The sequence below is a fragment of the Girardinichthys multiradiatus genome, chromosome 12, assembly GCF_021462225.1.
Source record: "Girardinichthys multiradiatus isolate DD_20200921_A chromosome 12, DD_fGirMul_XY1, whole genome shotgun sequence".
In the NCBI taxonomy this organism is placed as follows: Eukaryota; Metazoa; Chordata; class Actinopteri; order Cyprinodontiformes; family Goodeidae; genus Girardinichthys; species Girardinichthys multiradiatus.
This window is the reverse complement of record NC_061805.1, coordinates 48,987,751-49,015,596: the sequence shown is the minus strand read 5'-3', so window position 1 is coordinate 49,015,596 and position 27,846 is coordinate 48,987,751. Positions and strand designations below refer to the sequence as shown.

Genomic DNA, 27,846 nt, shown 5'->3' with positions numbered 1-27,846 from the left:
TTTATTACAACTAAACACGTTTTACAAGCAGCAGACTGCGTGTTAAAACCGCTACATTCAACTCTCCTGAAGTTCGGTAATATTTACGACTTTCCTGTCAGCTCTATGAGTTTAATAGATAAGTCCTTACTTCTGACTTTACGTTACAAATCCAATTTTACCACGTCCAGTTCTCCACCTGCGTTTGTTCCCTCCATCCTGAACGCAGGTGGAAAATATCGATCAGAAGCACTGTTGGCCTGTGGGTCGTGTAGTTCGTTTGATTCGCATTACAGTATAGGCTTCTTGGAAAAAAACTACACAATGGCGGCGTCGATCCAAGTTTTCTTTTCTTAAAGTTTATAACAAAGTTTCCAAAGACAATTGATCCTACTTTATTTTCCCTCCTATTAGTTAGCTCCCGCTCCCGTTCATTTTTTATCCTGTATCCCAATCACGTGATCTTTACTGATCCTGTCTCCCATCCCGCGGGAATCCCGAAAAAATGTCAGCCTCTAGTTCAGATTACAATAAGAACGAAAACTTAACAACTCAGGATCATTACAGTAGCCTGTAATTTCTGCTAAAGCAGCCTGTAATTTCTAGCAAAGTTTTTGAAAAGCAGATTTTAAAGCAGCCTGTAGTTTAAGGGGCGATAACATGTAAGGTTCCCTCACGTTTATAAAAGTAACTTTTAGTTCCAGGAAAGAATGGACTTTATTCTGTTGTGCTGCACAAGAACTGGAGTTTAACAATAATCAAAATAACTTGATAAGTTGGTCAAGTTGGTCAGGACTGAGGCAAAGCTGACATGTCTAAACTATACAAGATTTATCCACATTTTAAAATGTTTAAAAACAACCGATATTGTGTTATTAATATTGTTTTTTTAAATATACTGAGTAAAATTCAGTTTATATAATACAAAAGTGGTAGTTTTTTAAAAACACAAAGACATTGATGCCAGGGGGAGCAAGCTAACACAAACAGACAGGATTCCCATCAAATGAGTGAATTTATTGTGCGGTTTGTACTCAAATTTCCACGCTGAAGAAGGCTTAATGAGGGCCTGTGGAAGGAAATAAGACATGAATCAATATCAAAATAATAACTGTGCTTTTCGATGTTTCTGTTTTGCTATGGCAGTTTCTTTTGTATTTATAAGGTTGACAATAAAGTTGTAAAACAATAATACGCTTTTTACAGTTTAGTTTGGCTTTTTTTTTTTTTTTCTCTTGCTCTCGGTGGAAGACACGAGGGTTTTCTCTCCCTCCCTCCTTGCTGATCCCTGCTTCTACTTTTGTCTGTATTTTTCTCAGCGCCTCGCTTTGCATATCCTCCAAACTTGCAAATTATGGATTTGGTCAGCTGGACTCTCAACGTAATTGATAAAAAATTTTCAACGGGAAGAGAGGGTAAAGGAGACCCTCTTGTCCAGATGGGATGTTATTCTCTGGAAACACAATGGATTCTTGGCAGCAGTGGAAGATTGTGTGCCTGACTACAATGTCGGTCGAGGACGTAGAAAATGTGTACATATTTGGACTTTTGACAACAGGATTTCTACTTCCTTCGATGTTAGATGGAGTCTGTAGAGCGATCAACACTCAAGACTGAAATGTTAAGAGAGCAGAATCTCAAGCTGGACACAATTCTTGAACACAATCGCAGCCTGGCAGCGGTTGGACTCAGAGGTTAAAGGATATAATCTTGGAGAAGTTGTACGCTCCAGATTTGCGGAAAATACCAGAAATTTGGCTATTTGAATTCACAATTGAGACATACCAGTAAAACTCTTAAGGTGGTTGGAAATTCACAACTGCCTGAACCACAACATGTATTGTTTTTCTAAATCTGGCGCCCCAATGTGGCCTTGGCAACTTCTGCTAACTGGCTATTGACAAAATATCTCCTGGATGTTATATGAACACGACACTCTTCCCCAGCACTCCCCTACCAGCTGTGTGCTGATAGGACTATGCAGCCGATTGATAAAACTTCCACCTCTCTTCTCAAGGACAATGGCGCTTCTATCAGTGTTGACAGTCTAATTCTTGCAAACACACTCAGACTTATATATTCACACCCTCAAGATTCCACCGTACCCTTGCTGAATCTTTACTTATGTGTGTGTTGCTTACCCCTGCTGAAGTTTTTTGTACTATTTCAGACTCTATTATGCTAAGAATACTTACTTTACCTAAATGTGTGATTTCATTACTTTTCATAGATTTTCAGATTTCTCAGGATTACCAGCAAAAGCCAATTATTATTAATATTTGAAAAGTTTACTACAGCTGTTTTTACACCAATGACAAGAGATTTTTAGATTTCTTAGAAGAATTGTATTACAACTATTTCATACCAGTGAAAGCCAAACATTATTATTATTTTAAAGGTTTGGACCTACCAGTGACCCGGCTTTTCTAGACTTCAGTGAGCTCCCATAACTGTTACTATTTGAATGATGGGACCACAGCTGCCTCATACCAGCGGCCTCAAGGATTAATATTATCATTTTTATAGCACAGGATTAATTCCTTACCACAGAGGACTTAATGAGCTAATTACCTCTATTAGAAAGCTTGGATTAGAACCAGCTCTTACCAATAAACCCCCAAGGATTATTAATGTCATTTGATTTGTTTTTCTGTGTTTGATTTTCTGTATCATTGTAATGTTTTTCCTCGTGTACAGCACTTTGAGTGCATTGTTGCTGAAAAGCACTGTATAAATAAACTTGAGTTGAGTTGACTTGACTTCTGTTCTAATGTTCATGGAACTTTCAAAAAGATTAAAAACACTAAAAACAGTTGCACCACTCAGTACCAACATTACATCTGCTTTCCTTCTAAAAACCTTAGTTTTTAATCCTAAATAGTATATTATGTAATCTGTTAGAAATGTCATAAATACCAATGCTTTTTAAAACAGTGCACTGAGGTAGAAAAAGACAACGAATGCGAAGGTAAAATCAAACTCAGGGGCTGACCAAAGGTAAATCCATACAGTGGTAGGTAGCTGCAGGTGTTACATTGATCTTGTCCTGTCTTATGTCTGTGCTGACCTTATTGTCGACCTTTTTTCTGTTTTTGGCAGCCTGTGACAGACAGTGCCTAACGTGTGACACTGCTGGGATTTGTACGTCCTGCCGTGACCCGACCAAGGTGCTTCTCTTTGGAGAATGCCAGTATGACAGCTGCGCCCATCAGTACTACCTCAATGCAACAACCCACACCTGCAGAGGTAAGCCGCCTTGATGCAAACTGCCACGGCACACCAAGGGGAGGACGCTCTTGATTAGTAATGAGGATACAGTGCCGTGCCCTTTATGACATTCATAAATTACTTTCCATCCATATTGCATGTAGTGCAGGAGGCCACAGTGATTTTATGGGGCCCATTAATCAAGTAATAAACTCTGGGACCAGATATGCAAATTCTAACCATTGTGTGTGCATTTTAACTCTGTCTTACATCTTCTTTTGCCCACTGAAGTTGATTAATGAGCATCACATAAAACTGTAGCCTTTTGTTAAGCCTGGGTACATTCAATAACTTTATTCCTCTCAGAAATAGATCTAGAAATGCTATATATTTGTGTCATTGTGTTTATGCTTTAATGTTTATGACCTGAAAAGGCTTTATGATAATTAGGTTTTTATTTTTGTTGCCACATATGATAACAAAAAGTCATCTGAGTGCACAAGCAGCAAGGCAATCGTTTACCCACTCAATGACACTTTTGTTGGGATTATGATTATTGATTGATTAATCTTTATCAAGAATTATAATTAAAAATCATAATTTGACAAAATTAATTTCTTAACCAAAATCCTCATTTATGAATCGAGACCAGAGATGTCTTCTGGTGTTGTAATTGTGGCTCAACGCCTTTGATAATTACAACCGTTAAATACTCAGTAATAATTAATAACTATTACCAGAGATGTCACTGTTTAATCGACCGTTTCTGCCGAAATGTGTGGAACTTTAACCTTATTTTGACTGACGAATCACTCTCGCACAAAATAAACACAGAACGCTTTCTGTTTATCTATGTGAACATTTATTAAATCACAGCCCTGATACACTCGCTCTTCCGATTTAATAATCCTTACCTACTCAAACATGCAACGTTCTACACAAAAGGGGTAAAATATCTAACAAAATAAAGCAAAACAGCAGTTATGGCAAAAATGATGATATGACAAAGGGATGTGGTGGTGAGGGGAGGTGGGGGCGCAGCTCCAACTGTAACTCAGTTATACTCAGTCATAAAACCTCCCACAACTCTTGAGCAGACAAAGGGTTATAAAACTTTTGGCGGCAACCTAGTAAGCAGTAAGGTTGAAGACAAAGAAAATGGGGAATTTCACCATGAGGTTATTATAACAGTCCAGTTACACAGCACACCTGCGCTTGCTCTCAGGTGTTCAATACCCCGCAAAACACACACAAAGCTGGGTAGCGCAGCGGCTTCCAGGCATCCAACACGGCACATCAAAGTTTCAATAAAAAGGTTACATGCACATATCATTCAGAACACATTAGATTAAATAGTGAATCTCATCGCACTAAAACCTCCTGTATCCTGCCCAGAATTTCTAAGAAATAAATAAAAATAAAGGATGGGTTTTACTTGTCGTCGTCTTCCTTCTGAGCAGAGTTGAGAGAGAATGGGGTGGAAGTTGGAAGTTAATGTGTGTCCACAGTTAACTTCAGGAAAAGCGGTCAATCTTCGTCCTCTGGCCTCCTTGGCGAAAAGGAAAAATATGATCTGACCATCAAAGTCGTCTAGGACAAAACAAGGTGTCTCCTTGAAACTCCGTGGTTTTTTAGTTACGTGTTAAATTCACGTCTTCGATCAGCAAAGTAAAATTTCTGGCCTTATTATTCCAGAAACCTCAGTTATGAATTCTTCGTTGGCCAACGAGAGAGAATAAATTAAATCCACTCGGGACTCTTCTCCAGGTTGTGCTTCAGATGTTGGTAACCGTGTCACGGTCTCCAGCTGAAGGCAAATGGTGGGTCGTCTCATCCCCTGTTATATAGTTGACTTATATAGTTGACTATAGTTGTCTTATCAGCCACGGGGGCCGACGGGATCTGTAGGCAGGACTGTCCTGGATATAAAATGGCCGAAAACACCAGGAGGCCTGGTGGCGTCCAGCAACGTGCAAATGGTCCAATATTCAGCAAACAAGTGGTCCAACACTTTTTTATTTGAAAATCTTTACATTTTGCCTAAATTTCACCCTTTGCCTACAATTTAATTCAACTAGTGCCCTTCAAACATCACTCAGTAGACTGTATATTGAAAATCCATAAAATGCTCAGATGTGAGTAGTTAAATTTGAAATATATGTGTTAAAACAGCTTTAATGTAAATATAACAATTATAATTTTGCTACTTTAAAGTGAAAACCAATCTGATTTAACAGTCACTTTTAATATTAAAAATACATTTAGGTAGGTTATAAATTGAATGTCTTGGCCAGCATGATTTCACCCTCTAAAGCTGTATTTTTGATCTGCTTTTAATAAAAAATAATCTATGCAACATATTATAAAATGAAGAACTAGATAGTTATCAAAACATGTATTACAGTTTATGCAAAATTCAACATTTATTTTCACCTAGAACAATTTTGGCTTGTTTGTTTCTGTTTTTATATGATCATATACCTGCATTCCTGTAAGTGGCGCCGCTTTCAGAATAAATCTTGACAGATTAAGAGGAACCAGTAAAAACTGATCTATTGTTGTTTTTGTTTCTTGTGCATACCAAAAACAAAGCAAAATTAGGGAAGTGGAACATAATCTGCAACACTATGATTTCCACGAAATCTCAACTTGCCAAATTAAATACACTAAATTCAATTCAATTCAGTTTATTTATATGGCGCCAATTCACAACACTTCGTCTCAAGGCTCTTCACAACAGTCAGGTTCATACATTCCAATTAATCCTAACAATTGAACAGTGCAGTCGGAGTTAGCTTTTTATTCAAATTGGATAAAAAGTTTTTCTGTCTAAGGAAACCCAGCAGATTGCATCCAGTCAGTAACTTGCAACATTCAGTCCTCCTGGATGAGCATGTAGAGACAGTGGACAGACACTGTCGTTGACTTTGCAGCAATTCCTCATACTGAGCATGCATGTAGCGACAGTGGAGAGGAAAAACTCCGTTTTAACAGGAAGAAACCTCCAGCAGAACCAGAACCAGGCTCAGTGTGAGCGGCCATCTGCCACGACCGACTGGGGGTTTGAGAGAACAGAGCAGAGACACAAAGAGAACAAAGAAGCACTGATCCAGGAGTACTTTCTATGGGAAGGAAAAGTAAATGTTAATGGATGTAGCTCCTTTAGTCGTTTCACCTACAAAGAAAGAACAGATAAACTCTGAGCCAGTTTTCAAGGTTAGAGTCTGAAAGAGAGCACATAGAGTTTTTACAGTTAAGCTCAGTCAATCGCCATGTCTAGGAGAGAGAAAGGGTTAAACACTAAAAGACAGGGCCATGTGGATCATCGGTAGAGGGTGAGCATTAAGTCGTTGCCAGCAGAAGCTCGGATGATGCACCTCTCCAGAAAGGTGTCACAGGTAGACACAGAGCCAGGCCAGGTGTAGCTTCTAGGAAGAGTCCCCCTTACTCCGTCCAACAGGGAGGGAGGAAGGCTCCCTCCCTGATAACCTAAGCCACTCTAACTATAAGTTTTATCAAAAAGGAAAGTTTTAAGCCTAGCCTTAAAAGTAGACATGGTGTCTGCCTCACGGACTAAAACTGGGAGCTGGTTCCACAGGAGAGGAGCCTGATAACTAAAGGATCTGCCTCCCATTCTACTTCTAGAGACTCTAGGAACCACCAGTAAACCAGCAGTCTGAGAACGAAACACACCCTTCAACAGGCAACAGGTTTTGAAGCTGGAGTATTGGTGAAATTTTTTTTTTCTAAACAAAAACTGTTTTATGTGAATAAGAGGTGGAAAACACACAGGAAGAGTTTCGCACTGCAAAACATCAACGTTGTTGTGGAGAGGAGATAGGTAGAGATATAGTTGCCATGTTTTCCTACTACTGCGTTCAGCCTTTTTTTCCTCACCATTAGCACATGAACACATCATTTGGTTGTTTGTATCAAACTAACCTCAGATTTCATGTGAATAAGATGTGACATGTTTGATACTTTTTGTACGGTTGATACATATTTACCACCGCAGTAAAGTGCTGAAAAACTGAAATCTATTGTTAAAAGTACATGAATTTCCCTTTGATAAAAGCTTACAAACTCTGTCCTAAACATACCCATGCCCCATCTTGGAGGACAAGCAGTGAGCGTAACAATGGGCGACACATGCTGAAATATTGAGGAAACCAAGTACCTAAAGCAGTAGCTAAGTTAGAATATTTTTGTTGAATAAAAATAAATAAAGGTAAAAAAAGAAAATCTTTAAATTAATGGACTCGACCGGGGGTCTGCAAACTGTGGCTCTGCAGCTGCCAGTGGCTCTTTGGACCTTCCACAATGGCTCTTAATACCTTTGACTAAAAATAATAAAAAATCCACTAATGTATTTAAATAGAGATCTAACAACAAATGCAGGTTTTAGCAGTTTTCCAGTTTTTTCAAGGAATTGTTTATTTGCATTTCCATATCAGACTGACACTAAAAGTACCAGTAATATGAGAAGAATATTTTCATCTTTTTGCAAAATTTGTATGTAATAGAAATAAAATTGAATTTTTTTTAAATGAAAAACTCTCCTCGTACTCGTACTCATCGTCTTCCGCTTTATCCGGGACCGGGTCGCGGGGGCAGCAGACTCAGCAGAGACGCCCAGACGGCCCTCTCCCCAGACACCTCCTCCAGCTCCTCCGGGGGGAGCCCAAGGCCAGCCGAGAGACATAGTCCCTCCAGCGTGTCCTGGGCCGTCCCCTGGGCCTCCTCCTGGTGGGACGTGCCTGGAACACCTCCCGAGGAAGGCGTCCAGGAGGCATCCGGTATAGATGACCTAGCCACCACAACTGGCTCCTCTCGATGTAGAGGAGCAGCGGCTCTACTCCGAGCCCCTCCCGGATGGCCGAGCTCCTCACCCTATCTCTAAGGGAGTGCCTGGCCACCCTACGGAGGAAGCTCATTTCAGCCGCTTGTATCCGGGATCTCGTTCTTTCAGTCATGACCCAAAGTTTATGGCACAGCGCCCCCATTACTGTGGCAGCTGCACCGATCCGTCTGTCGATCTCCCGCTCCATTCTTCCCTCACTCGTGAACAAGACCCCGAGATACTTAAACTCTTCCACTTGAAGCAGGAACTCCCCTCCAACCTGAAGAGGACAAGCCACCCTTTTCCAGTCGAGTATCATGGCCTCGGACTTGGAGGAGCTGATCCTCATCCCAGCCGCTTCACACTCGGCTGCGAACCGCCACAGCGCATGCTGTAGGTCTTGGCTAGAGGGGGCCAGCAGGACCACGTCATCCGCAAAAAGAAGAGACGAAATCCACTGGTCCCCAAACCAGATCCCCTCCGGCCCTTGGCTGCGTCTAGAAATCCTGTCCATAAAAGTTATGAACAGGACCGGTGACAAAGGGCAGCCCTGCTGGAGTCCAACATGCACCGGGAACAGGTCCGACTTAGTGCCGGCAATGCGAACCAAATTCCTGCTCCCCTTGTACAGAGACCGGATAGCCCCTAGTAAAGAGTCACCGATTCCATACTCCTGGAACACCCCCCACACGGCATCATGAGGGACACAGTCGAATGCTTTCTCCAGGTCCACAAAACACATGTGGACCGGTTGGGCAAACTCCCATGAACCCTCGAGTACCCTGTAGAGGGTATAGAGCTGGTCCAGTGTCTTACGGCCGGGACGAAAACCGCACTGCTCCTCCTGAAGCCGGGGTTCGACTATCGACCGGACTCTCCTCTCCAATACCCTGGCGTAGGCCTTACCAGGGAGGCTGAGGAGTGTGATCCCCCTGTAGTTGGAACACACCCTCCGGTCACCCTTCTTATATAGGGGGACCACCACCCCAGTCTGCCAATCCAAAGGCACTGTCCCCATTCGCCACGCAATATTGAAGAGGCGTGTCAACCATGACAGCCCTACAACATCCAAAGACTTGAGGTACTCAGGGCGGATCTCATCCAACCCCGAAGCCTTGCCACCGCGGAGCTTTTTAACCACCTCGGTGACTTCAGCCTGGGTGATGAAAGAGTCCAGCCCCGAGACCCCAGCCTCTGTTTCCACCACGAAATGCGTGATGGCAGGATTGAGGAGATCCTCGAAGTACTCCTTCCACCGGCCGATAATGTCCCCAGTCAAGGTCAGCAGCTCCCCACCCCCACTGTAAACAGTGTTGGCGAAGCACTGCTTCCCCCTCCTGAGGCGCCGGACGGTTTGCCAGAATCGCTTCGGGGCCAACCGGTAGTCCTTCTCAGCCTCACCGAACTCCTCCCAGGTCTGAGTTTTTGCCTCTGCCACCACCCGGGCCGCGTCACGCTTGGCCACACGGTACCCATCAGCCGCCTCAGGAGTCCCACAAGCCAACCACAGCCGATAGGAGTCCTTCTTCAGCTTGACAGCATCCCTTACTGCCGGTGTCCACCACCAGGTTCGGGGATTGCCACCACGACAGGCACCGCAGACCTTACGGCCGCAGCTACGGGCAGCAGCATCGACAATAGATGTGGAGAACATGGTCCATTCGGACTCTATGTCTCCAACATCCCTCGGAATCTGGTCAAAGCTCTCCCGGAGGTGAGAGTTGAATACATCCCTGGCCAAGGGGTCCGCCAGACGCTCCCAGCAGACCCTCACTAGGCACTTGGGCCTGCCAAATCTGTCCGGCTTTCTCCTCCTCCAGCAGATCCAACTCACTACCAGGTGGTGATCAGTGGACAGCTCAGCCCCTCTCTTCACCCGAGTGTCCAAAATATGCGGCCGAAGGTCTGATGATACGACAACAAAGTCGATCATCGACCTCCTGCCTATGGTGTCCTGGTGCCAAGTGCACTGATGGACACCCTTATGTTTGAACATGGTGTTCATTATGGAGAATCCGTGACTAGCACAGAAGTCCAATAACAAAACACCGCTTGGATTCAGATCGGGGAGGCCATTCCTCCTGATCACGCCTCTCCAGGTGTCACTGTCATTTCCCACGTGGGCGTTGAAGTCCCCCAGCAGAATAATGGAGTCCCCCTTAAAATCTCCTATTCTAGATATTTATCAAAAAAGGTCACATAAAATGTGCGGTCCTGAAAGGGTTTTATTCAACTGACCTAGGGGCAAAAATGGCTCTTTGGATTGTAAATGTTGCAGACCCCTGAACTCTGGTGATACCAGATAGTGAAGATTAAGTGTAATCTGAAGTAAGAGTTCTTAGGCTACAGAATATTTAATATATTGGTAGGGTAAGAAATGTGTCAATGGCTTACACAAAGGAAAACATGGCTGTTATAACCAGTAAGGTATATAAATAACCAACCAATTGCCTCATGTGAACTTAGTCTCCGATGGCAAGAACCAAGTAGGTGATAATGGCAACTTGTGCTGTTTTCCTTGTTTGATTTCTTCAGTTTTTGTCATTTTCAAATCCAGAACAATGTAGGTGTTTTACCTGTGTTTTATTTTTAAAATTATTTTTTATTTTATAGTATTTTACCTTCACTGTAAAACTAACTGATTTTGTGTAAACCTAGTTTTTTATGGCAGGCTCTGTTTTTGATCATTTATGAACTTCCATTAGAATTAGCAGCTTCTATCCTGTTCAGTAAAGCATTTCTTCAGCTGTCATTGTTTCAAAAAAGTCACATTATGAGTCTGTTAGGTTCACAGCAACTATTTGCTGACCTGTTGAAGGCATTTGTAAATTATATGGAAAACTGCAGTGCCAACGGTTAGCTTGTGTGCATTTATTGCTATTTTCAAATGTTTTTCTGAAACACCTTAAATTTGTCAGATTCATTTCTGGCTCCGTGAAAGGCAGGATGAGTTTGAAAGTTAAATAAATAAGCTGAGAATTGATTTGTTGTCCCATCGGTTAGAATTTCATTGGATCTGCCAGAAGGAAGCCTTGAGCCTGCTGTGGCTGATTGTTGTGACTCTGTTCATCATCAGGCATCATTATCATCAAGTTCAAAACATGTTTACTTTTCTAAACAGTGATTTGTGCGTTTGCTGTGCTTCTCAAACCCACTATGAGTTTATGTAATGATAAACACAAACAAGCATTTAGTGTCTTTATTGGGTATGATGTTCCAGAGGTGTCCCACTATCCAGCCCAGATCCTTCAAGCTTAAAGCTGACTTTGTTTGACACTTGGATATAACCCAAATAGGAGCACATTTTGCCTTTATTTTCCTCAAGTTGAAACCATAACTAAAGAAAGAATATAAGGAACCAGTTGTCACATATCCCCTGTAGTTTACAAAAAGCCAACTCTTGTATTTCTCTTTACCTCTGGTTTGGTTCCATGTAACAAGATTTTTCTTAGTCTCGAGGACCTGCAGGGACTGTTTCCAGGGGGGGATTGCTGCTTCATTTGCTTGTTTCAGGATTAGCAGCTAAGCGAAAATACTTGTGTGGCATTGAGGTGAAGAGTTTTAATTGTTCTGAGACCAAGGGCAGTACCTCCCACAGAGGCAGGTGGTTCTAACCATCCAAGTCACGATGCTGTTTATTCCCCCAGCAACTGCAGCCCCAACCTGAACCTTGAATGAACCTGGAGTTAGAAAAAACAAGACAAATATTTTATCACTGAAAATTTGAAGGACTTTAGGAGCTTTTTTGGGAGCTTTCAAAGGAAAGATCTCTTTACAAACAAGACAACTGGCGCTCTGTACATGTCATCTTATCTATCTATCTATCTATCTATCTATCTATCTATCTATCTATCTATCTATCTATCTATCTATCTATCTATCTATCTATCTATCTATCTATCTATCTATCTATCTATCTATCTATCTATCTATCTATCTATCTATCTATCTATCTATCTATCTATCTATCTATCTATCTATCTATCTATCTATCTATCTATCTATCTATCTATCTATCTATCTATCTATCTATCTATCTATCTATCTATCTATCTATCTATCTATCTATCTATCTATCTATCTATCTATCTATCTATCTATCTATCTATCTATCTATCTATCTATCTATCTATCTATCTATCTATCTATCTATCTATCTATCTATCTATCTATCTATCTATCTATCTATCTATCTATCTATCTATCTATCTATCTATCTATCTATCTATCTATCTATCTATCTATCTATCTATCTATCTATCTATCTATCTATCTATCTATCTATCTATCTATCTATCTATCTATCTATCTATCTATCTATCTATCTATCTATCTATCTATCTATCTATCTATCTATCTATCTATCTATCTATCTATCTATCTATCTATCTATCTCTCTCTCTCTCTCTCTCTCTCTCTCTCTCTCTCTCTTTCTATCTATCTATCTATCTATCTATCTATCTATCTATCTATCTATCTATCTATCTATCTATCTATCTATCTATCTATCTATCTATCTATCTATCTATCTATCTATCTATCTATCTATCTATCTATCTATCTATCTATCTATCTATCTATCTATCTATCTATCTATCTATCTATCTATCTATCTATCTATCTATCTATCTATCTATCTATCTATCTATCTATCTATCTATCTATCTATCTATCTATCTCTCTCTCTCTCTCTCTCTCTCTCTCTCTATCTCTCTCTCTCTCTCTCTCTCTCTCTCTCTCTCTCTCTCTCTCTCTCTCTCTCTATCTATCTATCTATCTATCTATCTATCTATCTATCTATCTCTCTCTCTCTCTCTATCTCTCTATCTATCTATCTATCTATCTATCTATCTATCTATCTATCTATCTATCTATCTATCTATCTATCTATCTATCTATCTATCTATCTATCTATCTATATATCTATCTATCTATCTATCTATCTATCTATCTATCTATCTATCTATCTATCTATCTATCTATCTATCTATCTATCTATCTATCTATCTATCTATCTATCTATCTATCTATCTATCTATCTATCTATCTATCTATCTATCTATCTATCTATCTATCTATCTATCTATCTCTCTCTCTCTGTCTGTCAATCAGAGAGTTGGAGGTTTCTGTTGATCTGTTAAATTTTAAGATGAAAAAGGGTTAAGTGTAAAAATAAACTTTTATGATCATATTTTCTTGTTTGATTTTGGCCCACAGATTTAAAAATACCAGAATTTATTTTTCACATTCCGTGAACCAGTCATTTTCTGACAAAGATTAAAGCTAAAATGTACTGATTGTCTGAAACTACATGCAAATTATATCTGCAATTACATCAAAACCTGTTATATCTGACTAGACGTCCTGTATTTATTTTTATTTTTTTCAGCGTACAATATAATGTTTTATTGTTTTTAATGGGAGACTTTATTCCAAACCTAAAGAGGATTTCTTTTAGCTTTTATTATGTTTGATTTTCATGCCAAGATTAATTTAGTACACCACAAAGACTCCAGATATGCAGCTGATTTGTAAGACCAGAAATGGGTTTAAATCCATTTTTTCCTCTGTCTTTGCCATCTCTGGATACCAATGTTTCCAACACCTCCTCTTCTTCTTCTCTCTGTCCTGTTCCCAGAGTGTGACTGGAGCTGCAACGCCTGTAAAGGCCCTCTACGAAGCGACTGCCTGCAGTGCATGGAGGGATACGTGTTGCAGGATGGAGTATGCACCCAGGGGTGCTCCCCCGGATCTTATCAGGATGGAGACAGATGCCTCGGTCAGTCCAAGACAAAGCAGATAAGCGGGTCTCCCCTCATGTGCAGCTGGTGCAACCAAAGCTGCACCTCATGTTTCATCTTTATCACCTCAGGTTGATCTTCAGTAATGTTTTTATAATCCGTTGATGATTAAAACAGTAAATCAGCTGCATTGTAGCCGAAAGGAAGGAAGCTAAACAAGTACTGTAAATTATATTGAACATTGAACATGCAGCTAAAATCGGACCCAAAGGTTTCCATTTTAGGATTATATTCCTATTAATTTCTAACACCTGGGAACGTGAGAGCTGCTTCATTTATTTGCTTTCAAATGTAGTTATTTTGCTCTGACATGTGGAAATATAAATAAGATTCCTTTTTTCTTGCCAAGGAACATAAACCATTTCTTTTAGAGTCACATGTTAAGTTCAAGATTCATGCGCAAAATCCGATTTATGTTCTTGTTGCAAGACGTATTTTCATGTCTGTCTAGAGCTTACCCACCACTCTGAAGTACACACACCACCAATACTACAGCTCAATGCAACAACTCTAATCTTGTGTTCATCTACATGAGAACAGATCACAAAACTACTTCTCTCCATTCTCTCCACAATTTATTGAGGACTCGAGGTTTGGTTGTACAAGGACTCCTCCTCTGTTCAGCTCACTGCTTGCACTAAGGTGCACACAGTATCCCAGAGAAGAAGCAACAATCATTCAGTGCACACATGTTTTATACAATGGATGACTCCATAATTACGCCACGAGAGATTTGTTTAAACAGAGGTTTGTAATTATATACTGTAAGGATGGTTGGTATGCCCCTCCACACTGGATGAAGTCCATGTTTTTCTTAGTGTGTTCTTCAGCCAGTGTGGAGGACCCCAGCCAATGATATTCAATGTCAAGTCTGTAACTCTCTGATAGGAAAAAAAAAACACCACAGTGTACAAATCTATGAAATAGTGTTTATTTGAAGGCTTACATCAGAAAGCTGCTCTCCTCTCGCTGGTTTCACTGAGCATGCTCTGCTTTGCTGTAAGTTTTTCACATGGAATATTTATGGATATTAGACCCCAACAACGTCTTTGGTGAAAATAAATAAATCCACCCTCTGCTACGGCAGTAACGATGATGTAACGATTACAAAACAGCTTTCCATTAAGCACCTTGAAATGTTTTTGTTGAGTTTTTCTATTTTAGGATGCTAGAAGAACACTGGAGGATTAATTAGACGATACAATGACACAGAACAACAAATATAATAAACATATATATGAAATTGAAAAAGAAATAAAAATACAATGATTTAATTTGAAACGGTGAATTAAATTAATAAAAAACACAATAAAATGTTAATTATATATTGCATCCTGCTTACTTCCTAACCATCATTACTTAATAGAAACGGTGATGAAGAATGTACATTATAAATGAATCTAATGATCTTATTTGCTTAAAATGCTTAAAATACCAGGATTATTGCTCTTAGCACCCAGTCATTTTCTGAAAATCATCATTTTGAGGATACTCATGGTGCTTTTTTCTACTACTCATATTCACAGTATTAGTTGATTTTATGGACATTACATATTTCAAAAATAAATGTTGTAGTTTTAAACAGATTACCTCTTACCATTTATTTAAAAACCAAGTAATTCAGCATGTAACAGACCCTATTAGTAAAGAACATTACCAATACATGCTAACTATTTATAAAATAAAGGTAAACAGTCTATAAAATATAAGCATAGTGAAGATTTCGGGGAATAACTGATATGTTTTCTGTTTTCGTATATCTGTCTGTGTCAGGCTGTGATGATCACTGTGTGAAGTGTAACAGTCCTGGAAAATGCCTGGAATGCCAGCCTCCCTACGTCACTCTGCAGGGACAGTGTGTCCTTGAATGTGGCAGAAATTATTTCCTGGACTCCTCGTCAAAAGTCTGCAAATGTAAGAATCGACACTTTTATATGTTTCAAAATTGTTGTGTTTATCTGTTTAATTAAGTTAATATATTTCTTTTATTTTTTAAATGTTTTTATTGACAATGAAAGTCTTGTAAAAAAAAAAAAAAAGGTAAAATAAAATAAAACCTCTGAGTGTTGTTTTCCTTCAGCTTGCTCATCCGACTGCGCCCAGTGCGATGGCGTTGGACGCTGCTTAGTGTGTCGTGTTCAAACGTTCCTTATGGAAGGATACTGCACACCCGACTGTGGACATGGATATTATGCTGATCAGAAGACCAGAACCTGCCACGGTAATAACATAATGCCACTGTGATGTGAAAGAAAGGTGCGTACAGGAGATCTCTGTGATTTAAGTGACAATCTAAGTTGAGATGTGAGTTTACAGCATTAACACTACAGTTTTAAAAAAGATTAGGGTTAGGGGTTAAAGGTCTGATTGGTTTGTTTGATTTAAACCCAGTCTGTTATTCATTTATTTATTTAAAGATTGTTAATTAAAAAAAGGCTGCTTACAGAATGAATGCACTATTTTTAGCCTTATTTATTTATGTTGATCTGGATTTTTAAGTTTTTAAAGGTGTCACACTTATATTCAGCTGCAAAGAATTATGACAGAATAATCTTCTCCTTTCTTCAAAAAGGTTGGTCTGGTGTAACAAAAGGGAAAATGAAAGAAGCACTGAATCTTATTTGCATTTTATGCATTTTAACAGGTTCTATAATGGCTGGAGCCAAAAAAAACATGCTAAGTATCAGCAGTTCACCTTATCTGCAGACACAAGCCAGCTGGAAAACTTCAAGTAAAAAAAATACTTAAGGATATGCATGGATATTAATATATAAAGTTAAAACTCTTCATGCTGGGATTTCCTGCAACAGTTATTTAGTTTTTCAGCGTTGATATTGAAGATGTGAATGAATCTTTGCGGGAAAATACTATATTTGGGGAAAAAAAGAAACAAATAAATAACAAATACATTTTTATAGATATATTTTTTTAAATCTCTCATTACAAATAAATATTCAAATTCTAATCTTCCAGTATCTTACATAACTTCAGTGCTTGCAAGCAGGGATATCAAGCAAATAAAACTGAGATGGGCTCATAAATGATGCAGATGACCTAGGGACGTCACAGAAAAACCCCATGGCTTGTTGCTAGGCAACAGGAAAGTTATCCTAAGCTTCCTAGTGAAACCGGTCCCACCCTTTGTGTTTCCCTCTCTGTGTTGTGTTGGAAAAGAATGAAACTGTAACAAACTTTGGATCTCAAAATGTACTGTCGCACCTGTAGGTAAATTGCCAGAAAAAAAATTGATGAGCACCGTGAAGAAAACATTTGCATAAGTAGCTCCCTCTTTCACAAGCAGGAAAGGCTCACTAAACAATATTTGTGTTCAATATAAGACAATTCCCAAATTCTATCAGAACAAAATTACTTAAATTGGCAGCTGATCTGTTTTATGTAAAATCAACACAAACGTAACAGGTAACATCAAACAAATAACCTAAAATGGTGGACAAACCCGCAGATAATGAGAACAAATCACACACACATCGCTGTACCTGTAAGTAAATCGCCAGACACATTTTCTACAGATAGTAGCAATTTCCTTTTTAGACACAGACCACATGTGATTAGAATACTAGAACACAACTCAAATTGTGAATATCTCAGTTTAAAGTGCAACAACAGTGAAAACCAAACCAAACACAGCGAGCAGAGCTCACCTCTTTCCCAAGCAGAAAAGTCTCTGGCTACAGACATCACTGACATCAAATGATTTTTAACAAAATAAAACAAATATACAATGAAATAAAGTAAGTTGCTAAACTTTACAAATACTAAATATTAACCCATTGCTCAAGGGTTACACTTACAGTAAAATCCCACAGCTGCATGCTGTTAGACTGAATCTGGAGAGGATCTGTTTTTTAAATGTTAATCTCCAGCCAAAGCAGCAAGTCTGAATATGCGATTTTCTAATCATTAAGTAAGATGTTAAAAATGTGTTTTTAAAAATGTATTTCTCTAGTTTTGCATTTAAATACTGAGAAGTGGTGCGTGGTACGACCTATATGCAGAGGCTTCACTCTTACGAATCTGTCCCGGGTTCAAGTCCCGGCCGCGGCAACCTGTGCTGCATGTCTTCGTCCTCTCTTCACCCTACTTTTAGAAAATAACAAAAAATAAAGGCCACTAGTGCTGCAAAAAAGAAAAGGGAAATGCAGCTGAGTTCTTGTAGTATACCAAAGTTTAGATCTAAATGTTTTTGGCCACTTGGATGCAAAATAAATTCAAAAGAAGCTTAGCGACGTACCTAACAGCAGATCAGAGTAAAGTTAAAAGCTTATTAGAGTCTCACTAACAGAGTCATGTTTAAAGTCAATTAAGAGTCAAGCTAACAGTTAATCAGAGGTAAACCAACAGAAAAGTGGAGTGTTGCTATTGTTTAATGACAGCAGGGTGAATTGCAGAGGTCAGTTTCCGTGGCATGTATACCACGGCATCACCAGAAGTAACGCACAGATCCTTCACTCACCTTGGCATGATGGAACTGAAAATTAAACCTTAGGCATCCCTTACTATCTAATCAGTTTGGATAATAAATATACGACTAGAGCACTGAAATTCATTACAAGATAGTCAGATTATCATTTAATATGAAAAATAATTATACGAGACAGTGACGTTCCAGAAATGTACACACCTGGTCAGGACTCAACAGGACACTGTAAATTCCACAGCCCTGATCTCTGTTTACGAGCACTATTAAGAACAGGAACACATCAAATTACACACATGCCTCAAAGATATAATAGTATTTGAATGACAGATAGTCCTCTTGGTTTCACGATTTTCAAAACGGTGTCACATCATGGTATAATAGAAAACAGTCAGACAGCAGCTTTAGGCTCTCTTTGTTGTCAACTGAGCAATGTCTGTGTTGTACAACTCCCTTTAAAGATTTTGACTTCTTTGTTCAAAACTTTCCCATTCATTTACGGTTTTGAAAACATAAGTCTTTTTCCAAGTTTTGGTCAAATACAAACAGTTTTTCTTATTATATTGCAGTTAGATCACCTTAATTGTTACACATTTCTCTGAATCTCTTTATATTTCAGAATTGATGACAGCTTGTAAAACTGCATTATGACAGCAGCAGAATTAATGATTCAGAAATCTGTTAAAATAGACAGCTAATAATAACTGTGTGACATATAGATTTAATTTGTCCTCGTGAATCACAAAGATAAAGCTTTGACTCTAGACTTCAGTCATTTAAGGGGCCTTGCACTTATTTTTTCATTTTCTTCAAATGGATGGCGTGAACCTACAAGTGGCAATGCCGCAGGCCTCTCGGGGAAAGGCTGCGCTTGTGAAACAATTCATGAAATAAAGGTGTTAAAGTGTATTTCTAACACAGAAATGTATATTTTTGTTCCTTTGAGATAAATGCTCCTTTCTTCTGAAATAATGAACAGCTTTAGCCTTGAGGCTTGAACTAATTCATGACTCAATCAAAAGAAAAGGAAAGAAAAACTTTTAAAATTATTTTTGCCAATAAAAAAGTGGTACTAGTGCTCTAAATTATAAAGTTGTTTCCATTTGTAAGTATAATTGCATTTCTAAAAGTTTGAAATTTTAGAGTGCCTGTTGGCATCATTAGAGGAGATATAATGAGATTACATCAAAGTGTCTGAAAAAAGAGCTGATCTTTAAAAAGTCCACGTGTAAAGGTCAGCCAGCTCCAATTAAAGCCTGTTTCTAAAATGCCACACCAGCCCCAAATTGTTTCACATCGCTATTTTTCTCACAAGTGACCTACCACCCCCCCACCCCCATTTTCATTTCACAGCATTTTCTCACCCCAACACCCACTTACACCCACAACATAGTGCAGCTGTAATTTTATGCATTAATTTAATCCTTCACAAGGTTTAAAAATGTACTAATTACAGTAATTACAAGCGTCAGGTTTTGACAGGTCTTTATTTAAAAAGATGGCAAGGTGATTCAGATTGATACATTTTATAGTATGTTACATTTTTCACTAGAATTTTCTAAAGATGTAGATAAATATGTACTGTTCTCTGCTGTGTCAAACATTTGCCTAGTATTTCTGCTCTTTTATTTTTTACGCCTAGACCCTTTGTGTCTTTGATGACACGAGGGGTCTGAGTGGTTCATACCTGTCAACTTATGACAGAAACTCTTTTATCCAGGCCTATGTTGTTAAGATATTATACTCAGATTTAGTAATAGACATTTTATTGAAATTAAAATGTGGGTCAGAGCCTGTAGCGACACCTAGGTTACTTGAATGCTCATTAAAGCTTAGCCTCATTAAGGCTAGTTGAGATTTGATCTTTTTGGGACCAAGAACAATGACTTAGGTCTTCTGTTGACTCATTCACTATTTAATATTATGCACACACTGATTCAGTGGCTCTAATTGACTGTGGTCATGAGGTAAAATGAAAATATTAAGTTTAATCAGTATACATATAGAAAGAAATTTTGTACAATATAGATATTGAATAAAAGTTGTCCAAGACTGGAGCCTTGAGGAACCCCACATGTGATATTTTGTTTTCCCCAGTGAACCACCACACCCCTGTCCTCCACATCAACGGCTCCTTGCTTGTTCCCATTGGTGGATCTGCCCCTCTGCTGCCCTCTCTGCTTGAGGTATGGGACCCAGACAGCCCCTCCGAACGGATGGTCTTCCAGCTTGTTCAGGGTCCAAACAATGGACAGTTGGTCCTGTTAACAGAGAACGAAGCAGAAGATAATGGAGGAAAAACACGCAGAGAACTGAGCAGAGAGGACACCTTCACATGGGCACAACTAAAGCTTGGCCGAGTCCTCTTCACACACCTTAAAAACAAAGCCAGGTAAGTGGATCACATGTATTTTAGTGGGTTTTTAAAATTCGAATGTGAAACAGCTATTTTAAGCACGAAAACTAATTTGCAACAAAGGAATGGCGCTGCAATGGCTCATGATCTCATACCTGTCTGTGATGACTTAAACTTAGTTTTCATTAAAAGTTGTACCTTGATGAAAAAGACTATTTTGCAACATTTATTTTTTTAAATAAAAATTATATGCACTGAGGACCCATTTTTGACTGCCGGTAGCAGAGCTGTACCATTTTCTCAGATGTAAGCTGGACATTTCTAACTAGAAAATACGTTCAACCTGTGAGAAAACAGTTGTGCAATCTGTGCAAGACAAGCTCCTTTTTAAGAAGCCTAGACTTTAAACAAACCAGCCAAATGAGACAGCCACATTCTGGGCCAGGTAATATGTCTAAAACAGCATCGCTAATTGCAATGCAGCATAACTCATGCTGCCTCTCACTTCACACCTGCATGCCAACTCGACTGTGAGAGTACATCCCTTGGTCACAATGAGGCATAGCAGTGGAGGTTTACTTCACTCCATAGCACCAAAACTGCAATTCCCAACAACTCTCAGTGGTTGCTGATGCTTTGAGCAATGGTTGCAATTAACTTTATCATTACCTTCAACTTCCTTGAGTTAGAGGAAGCTTTGAAATAGGTAACATTTTGGCCTACTGGTTTATGGCAGCAGGTAGGATCAGCTGTTTTACTCTTGCCTGCAAGTGGAACCATGTAATATTTTTTCTTGTGTTTGTCTATTGTAAAATGTTTCCTTTTAGTTCAACACAGAGTTAATATCATGTGGTTCTTCTCTAAGTTCTTCCACTTTAATGGAGAGGGTGAAGGGAGTACTGCATGACCTTGTGTGTTCACCATAAATTTCCCTGGTGCTTCACTTAAGCCCTTCTGAGTTCAGGTTACTCCCAATTAGGTCAGAAATTTGCATTAGGATAATCGATTTTTTTTTTTATTCATGCAATGTGGGCCTGTCTGTTGGTACTGGCTTTTTCTCAATAGATCATTAAAACAATGGAAAATGCTTTGGCACACAAGTGCCTGAATCTGTTCAACTTTGGGACAATGTTTGCTGAACATTTCTAAACTTGCATTTGCTCTGGTCCTAACTGGTTTCATTTCGGCTGCTGGAGTTATCCTTCGTAAGTCGAAAGATTAAGAAATACTTTATTATGAGGAGTAGATAAAGAAGATGACTGAAGTTGCATCTTTTGAGTTATTGGTAGCCAACCAAGACCGACAGGAATCATACATGCTTGTGTAAAGATGGAACATCATGTTTGTTCGACTTTTCCTATGTATTTTACAACCCACTTAACATGTTGCTATAGAAACAAATGTTCAAAAGCATATCTAAAAATTTTGCAAACTTCATCTTAAGCAGAAAACACAGTGAGGAGGCACCACTGCAATCGGTCACTATGACCCTTTAGGCTGCTCCCTGGTATACAGCTCCTGTCTGGTTTTAAAGTTAACTCCTGAGTTTCTTTTAATATTTGGGACTTTTAAAATAAAATCTTTGTACCTGATTTTTATTGTTTTCTGTTTTTTATAAAGCTACTCTTGTAAACCCATAAATTAAGTGAATACCAATCTATCCATGTGTATTTATTAAAATATAGCAATATTTGCATATTCTGATTTTTTTCTTTGCCTTTGACCGTAATCTGATTACACAAAGAGCACTAAGCACCAGGGATCAAAGTGACTGTAGTGTAGTCTTTTTAAAGCCCAGCCATCTGGTTACTTTTTTGAGCACTGCAGCTGCTCTGAAACAAGTCTGTGCTGTTCTGTGTTGGACTCCAGCATCCATTTATCCAGTCACAATATAAACCTAATAAAGAGTTTAGTCAATCGTGATGCAGCTGGTGTGGCCTTAAATAGCAGAGAGCCAATAAATGAGGAAAATATGATCTGCTGCCCACTTTAAGGCCTTTAGATTAATAGAGACATCAAAATGTAAGCTTCCAAATAAGATTAAATCTCCTTATTACTGCCATATTTTTCAAATTATGTGGAGTGCTGGATAATGCCTGCAGACTCAGAGCTGCAAACAGTCTATTAAAATTAGCCACATCATCTACTGTGTTCTTTCATTTGGCTGTTAATTTAATTTTAAGAGATACAGCGCTTTTTTAAAAGCATCTATGAACACAAAGTAAAGACAGTTTGTAACAAAAATAGGTTTAAGCTTCTTTTTTTTCCTGTTAATTGTTTTAAAAGGTGGAGATATAACAGTTTTGGTTACTTGTTACAATTCTGTCAATTTTTAAGAACGAAATATTGACTTATTTGCTTTTTAAATCTTATTGACCAGATGTCTTTAGTCTGAAGAGGTTGTAGTCCTATTATGTGGTGATGTAGTGAACATGAACACACAAATCTCCAAAAGCCTTCAAAATTCCTGAAAGACATTTGTAAAATTTTAAAATGATCAATAATTACTTAGCTTTAAATATTTATTAATGTGTTAAACCATTAATGTAAACTTGTCTTTTTATTTTGTAGAATGATTATATGTTTGAAACAATGGATTGTCAACATTTTTGCTCAACAATCTGGATTTATTGTTGACCACTCCACATGATTTCACTCAAATGTTATAGAAAAAACTAATAGTAATAGAGTAAATTTTTTCTTGGTTGTCTAACGAAATAAAACAGTCGTGTTTCCCATAAGTTCATCTGTGGTTGGCTGATGAGCCCTCATGATGACTCCTCACCCAGAAGCTGCCTGCTCCTTAACAAAGAGGAATTCTGAGACTCAAATAGAGACACAGAAAGACCTGAAACAGCAAGAGGTTATGCCTGAAAAAACCTTTTGAGGGTGTGAGAAATATTTTAGTTTGCGACGTATAATTTACTTTGTTTGTTTTGCTTGGTGTAAAATTCCTGCCAAAATGTTTTATTTGTTTTTCCCTCGTATAATACGGTTACTAATCCAAAGTAAGGAAGGGTTAATCAATCAAACTGAGCCAGTACCAGGAGAGACCAGAACAGCATACCTTCTTAGGAGTGACCTCTTAGCAGACAAAGCCGCTGTTGGAACCGAGGCTAACTCGGACCGAGGCAGTACTGCGGAGCTGAAACAGAAGAGATTCCTAGAAACTGAACAGTTGTGTCTGACCCATCCTCTTTTTCTTTTGTGATGGTTCTGAAGCTGGAAGTTGATGGCCCCAAGACTTTAAATTCCTCATTTTCCTTTTCTTTTCTTTTCTTTTCTTTTCTTTTCTTTTCTTCTGGGACAGTAAAACTCCTTTCTTTAAACTACTGAGACTGATAAACATGCAATGAAAATCCGATTTTTAATCAGCTGATATGATACTCTTAACGTTTACTTGTAATTCATAAAACTTCTGCTCTTTACGGTAGTAGTAGTCAGTAGAATTACCTTAGCGTCTTTGTTTTTACCTTTGTTTGCTTCTTAATTAAATCAATAGAAATAGATGATAGCTTTATTAATCCTAGAATTGATTCTGGACAGTGTATTAGCCTCCAGTGTTTTTCTTATTCTTCAAGCTTTAATTGAAGTGTAATTATATATAAATAAATCTTCATTTGACAAGTAAACAGAATCTCATTGCTTCTTTAGACTTGTGATAAAATCATTTTGTGGGAAGGTAAAAAATTCATCATTCAGACAGTCTGATTGAGACTGATTAGTATACAGATTTATTTATATACATGAATATAGTTTAACGTAGCTTCTCAATGTAACAGTCATTAAGAATTAATCTGGGGAAAAAGTCAACATTCACAGTATACAGATGCACAACTGGAGAGCATTTTTAAAACAACTCTGTTTCTTTGTCTTGGTTAATTTAAGCAGAGTTCAGAGGCACATGGATGAAAAACCTTTTCATTTCATTCTAGGCTGAAATGGGTTAGGGTTAGGGGTATCCACCTCTTATCTATGTTGTATCCAACTATCAAGGCATATCAAGGCATATATGTGTACATTCAGTAAGCTGTGTGGCAAAAATATGTCCCGTGTTATTGTTAGGATCCTAAAACGAGGGTTCAGCCCAGTTCATAACTTTTTCATTTGTGTATTCCAGTTCTGTAGTTTTGATCCTACTTGCATCCTCTTATGCAAGTAGAAATGGTACTTGGTGTCCTTTTTCTCTCTCTTTTCTTTTCAATGTTGTTCTTAAAAAGAATGAATTGATACATAAAAAATATCAACCATGCCTTTAAAAGACTGCTGTGACTATAGCCGCTCCATTAGCTCAGCTTCTGCAGTTTGTTTAGCTTTGCACATTTTTTTGTTTGATGAAGAAGGTTTTAAATCACCCTTTAAACTCACACTCTCTTATAATGTTTTGACAGCTACATGACTGCACACAAAAACATCTGGGTTAGGTCTTTAACCAAACTGCTAGGTTTATGCTGTTGGATCAGATGTTGGGTCATTTAAATCAAACATTGGGTCTACATTCAAAAACAATTCTTCATAGATACCCATTTTAAACAGGCTGGTCAGACTTCACTGAACCTCATCCACATGATGAAACTGGAAATTGTTAGATTATAAAGTTATGCTAATCTTCATGTCAATTGGGTGTCTTTTTGACAGTGGATCACATTAGCCTTTTATTATTTATTTCTGTCATAAAGTCAGTCTATACAGGCAATATTGTATTATATTGTGTATTAATTTTGTTACCCAAATTAAATAGTTTTAAGTGAAAATGTTGACATTATGAGGTTGTTGCCTTTCATTTGTGATCTGAAACTTTTTATTTGAGAATTAAACAAAAAAAAGAACATAACATTCAATCCATATATTAGTTGTTCAGTTATCTCGGTTATGGTTATTGTTTTCAAACGACTGTGAGCTCAGAGGTACTCAGAACACCAATGGCAAATAGGGAACTATTCAAACTTTACTAGCTAGCTAGCAACCAACGTAGCTTGGCTGTTAGCTTGGTTAGCTAGCTAGTTCGCTTGTGATCCAAACAAAGGGAAGCCCGCACATTAACGCCAGCGAGAGGGTGGGGAAAATGTGGAGAAAGGAAAACGCATAGAACATTATAAGTTCTGTTATTTTTATCATTAAAGTTTTCTTCACCACTCTGCCGGCATTTGGGATCTTCCTCAACTAAACATGACGCTTTCTGCTGTTTCCATTTACTAGTGCCATGTTTTACACAATCACTGTACAGTCCACTAATATAATGTATTTTGGCCATGCAGCTTTTTTCATTAAAGAAACATTCATCTACCTAAACGCTAGTAGAATTAGAAGTAAGAGTTAACAGGTCATGTTTACTTTAGTAACTTTTTGGAAAAAGAAAAGTACTTCTTTAACTGGCCATACTTTTTATTTCAGCTTGGCTATTTCTACCCACCTCTGCTCACTTGAAGCTGAATGAAGGACAAGCACTCAAACCTACACAATTTATAGTAAAGACTTCTTGTGTGTACACAAGATGCCTTCATCCAATGTTATTTTCTATCTGCTGAGCCTGCTGGGGATGGCACACTTCAAACATACACACATTACCTACAGTAGGTATTGCTTTCAAAAGCCCCTCTCGGGGTCTTGTTCACGAGTGAGGGAAGAATGGAGCGGGAGATCGACAGACGGATCGGTGCGGCTGCCACAGTAATGGGGGTACTGTGCCGGTCCGTTGTGGTGAAGAGAGAGCTGAGCCGAAAAGCAAAGCTCTCAATTTACCGGTCCGTCTACGTTCCTACCCTCACCTATGGCCATGAACTTTGGGTCATGACCGAAAGAACGAGATCCCGGATACAAGCGGCTGAAATGAGCTTCTTCCGTAGGGTGGCCGGGCACTCCCTTAGAGAAAGGGTGAGGAGCTCGGCCATCCGGGAGGGGCTCTGAGTAGAGCCACTGCTCCTCCAGATCGAGAGGAGCCAGTTGAGGTGGCTCGGGCATCTATACCGGATGCCTCCTGGACGCCTTCCTCGGGAGGTGTTCCAGGCACGTCCCACCTGGAGGAGGCCCAGGACACGCTGGAGGGACTATGACTCTCGGCTGGCCTGGGAACGCCTTGGGCTTCCCCTGGAGGAGCTGGAGGAGGTGTCTGGAGAGAGGGACGTCTGGGCGTCTCTGCTGAGTCTGCTGCCCCCGCGACCCGGTCCCGGATAAGCGGAAGATGACGAGTACGAGTACGAGCTTAATATTGTGAAAAAGTACATTATTGAAAAAGGTTTCTTGTACCGCAATTTATTTTACTTTTTTTTTTTTTTACAGATATTAACTTTTTTTTTTTTTATGCCTACTTTTTATCTGAGTATCTTTATTCAAAATAAGGCAACTTTTACTTGAGTACAATTTTTCAGCACCAATTTTGTTTGTTTTATTAATCAATTACAGGCAGATTGGGACTGCTACAGATCACTTTTAATACCCTGGGCAGTGTTCCGGTCTGATATGTCTCCAGGGTACAACTCTTCAGATATTTCTCCTCTTCCCCCTGACATCATTTGCCAGTGTCCTCAACTGTCCTCATCCTTGGTTTGTTTGTTGAAGTATTTATTTATTTATTTTTTTACGGATTTTGGCTTTAGAAATGAAAAACTATAATTATGTATGATCTTAAAATGTGAATGTAGACTTTTTCTACTGTCTGACAATAGCCTAAAACAAAATGACCATAAGTGCTTCAGTAAACAGGAACTGGACTTCTCTTGTTTTCTTGAAGATGTTTTCCCTCTCATTCAAAAGGTTTCTTCAGTTCTGAACAGGAGATGAAGTACCTTTGCCTTCTATTTAAGCTATTGAAGGCTAGTCATATCCTGGATAACTACATCAGGGTACTGGAACAATAGTGTTACCAGCTATTCAGACGTATCTTGAATAGTTGCCACGAACCTAGAATATTCTACTGAATCTTTACCATGAAAATAAAATACTAACCAAATATTTACTATTAAATGTTAACTTCATTTTCACCGATCTTGTCACACCTTTTTTTCTTGACGATTTACACCAACCTGCTCGGTCACTTGGTGTTCAGACTGACTCATTCCCTGCTCCAGCCCCGGGGAACTGTGGCTAATAAACCCTTAATGATGAGGCAGGATGGTGACATATTGCTGATGGGAACAGGTGGGCTGAGGTGGGTTACTGTTGTAAGGATTATGATTATTGATTAATTAATATTAATCAAGAATGATAATTTAAAATCATAATTTGA

General features: G+C 38.8%; 1 protein-coding gene across 1 annotated transcript in view; it reads left to right on the top strand.

Annotated features, from left to right (window-relative positions):
- Positions 1-27,846, top strand: part of fras1 (Fraser extracellular matrix complex subunit 1) — a 379,704-nt gene that overhangs the window by 227,722 nt on the left and 124,136 nt on the right. The window contains exons 22-26 of the mRNA XM_047381020.1: positions 3,079-3,225; positions 13,665-13,805; positions 15,601-15,741; positions 15,908-16,048; positions 20,363-20,657. Coding sequence (XP_047236976.1) covers positions 3,079-3,225; positions 13,665-13,805; positions 15,601-15,741; positions 15,908-16,048; positions 20,363-20,657 — 865 coding nt within the window. The remainder of the gene's footprint in view (positions 1-3,078; positions 3,226-13,664; positions 13,806-15,600; positions 15,742-15,907; positions 16,049-20,362; positions 20,658-27,846) is intronic.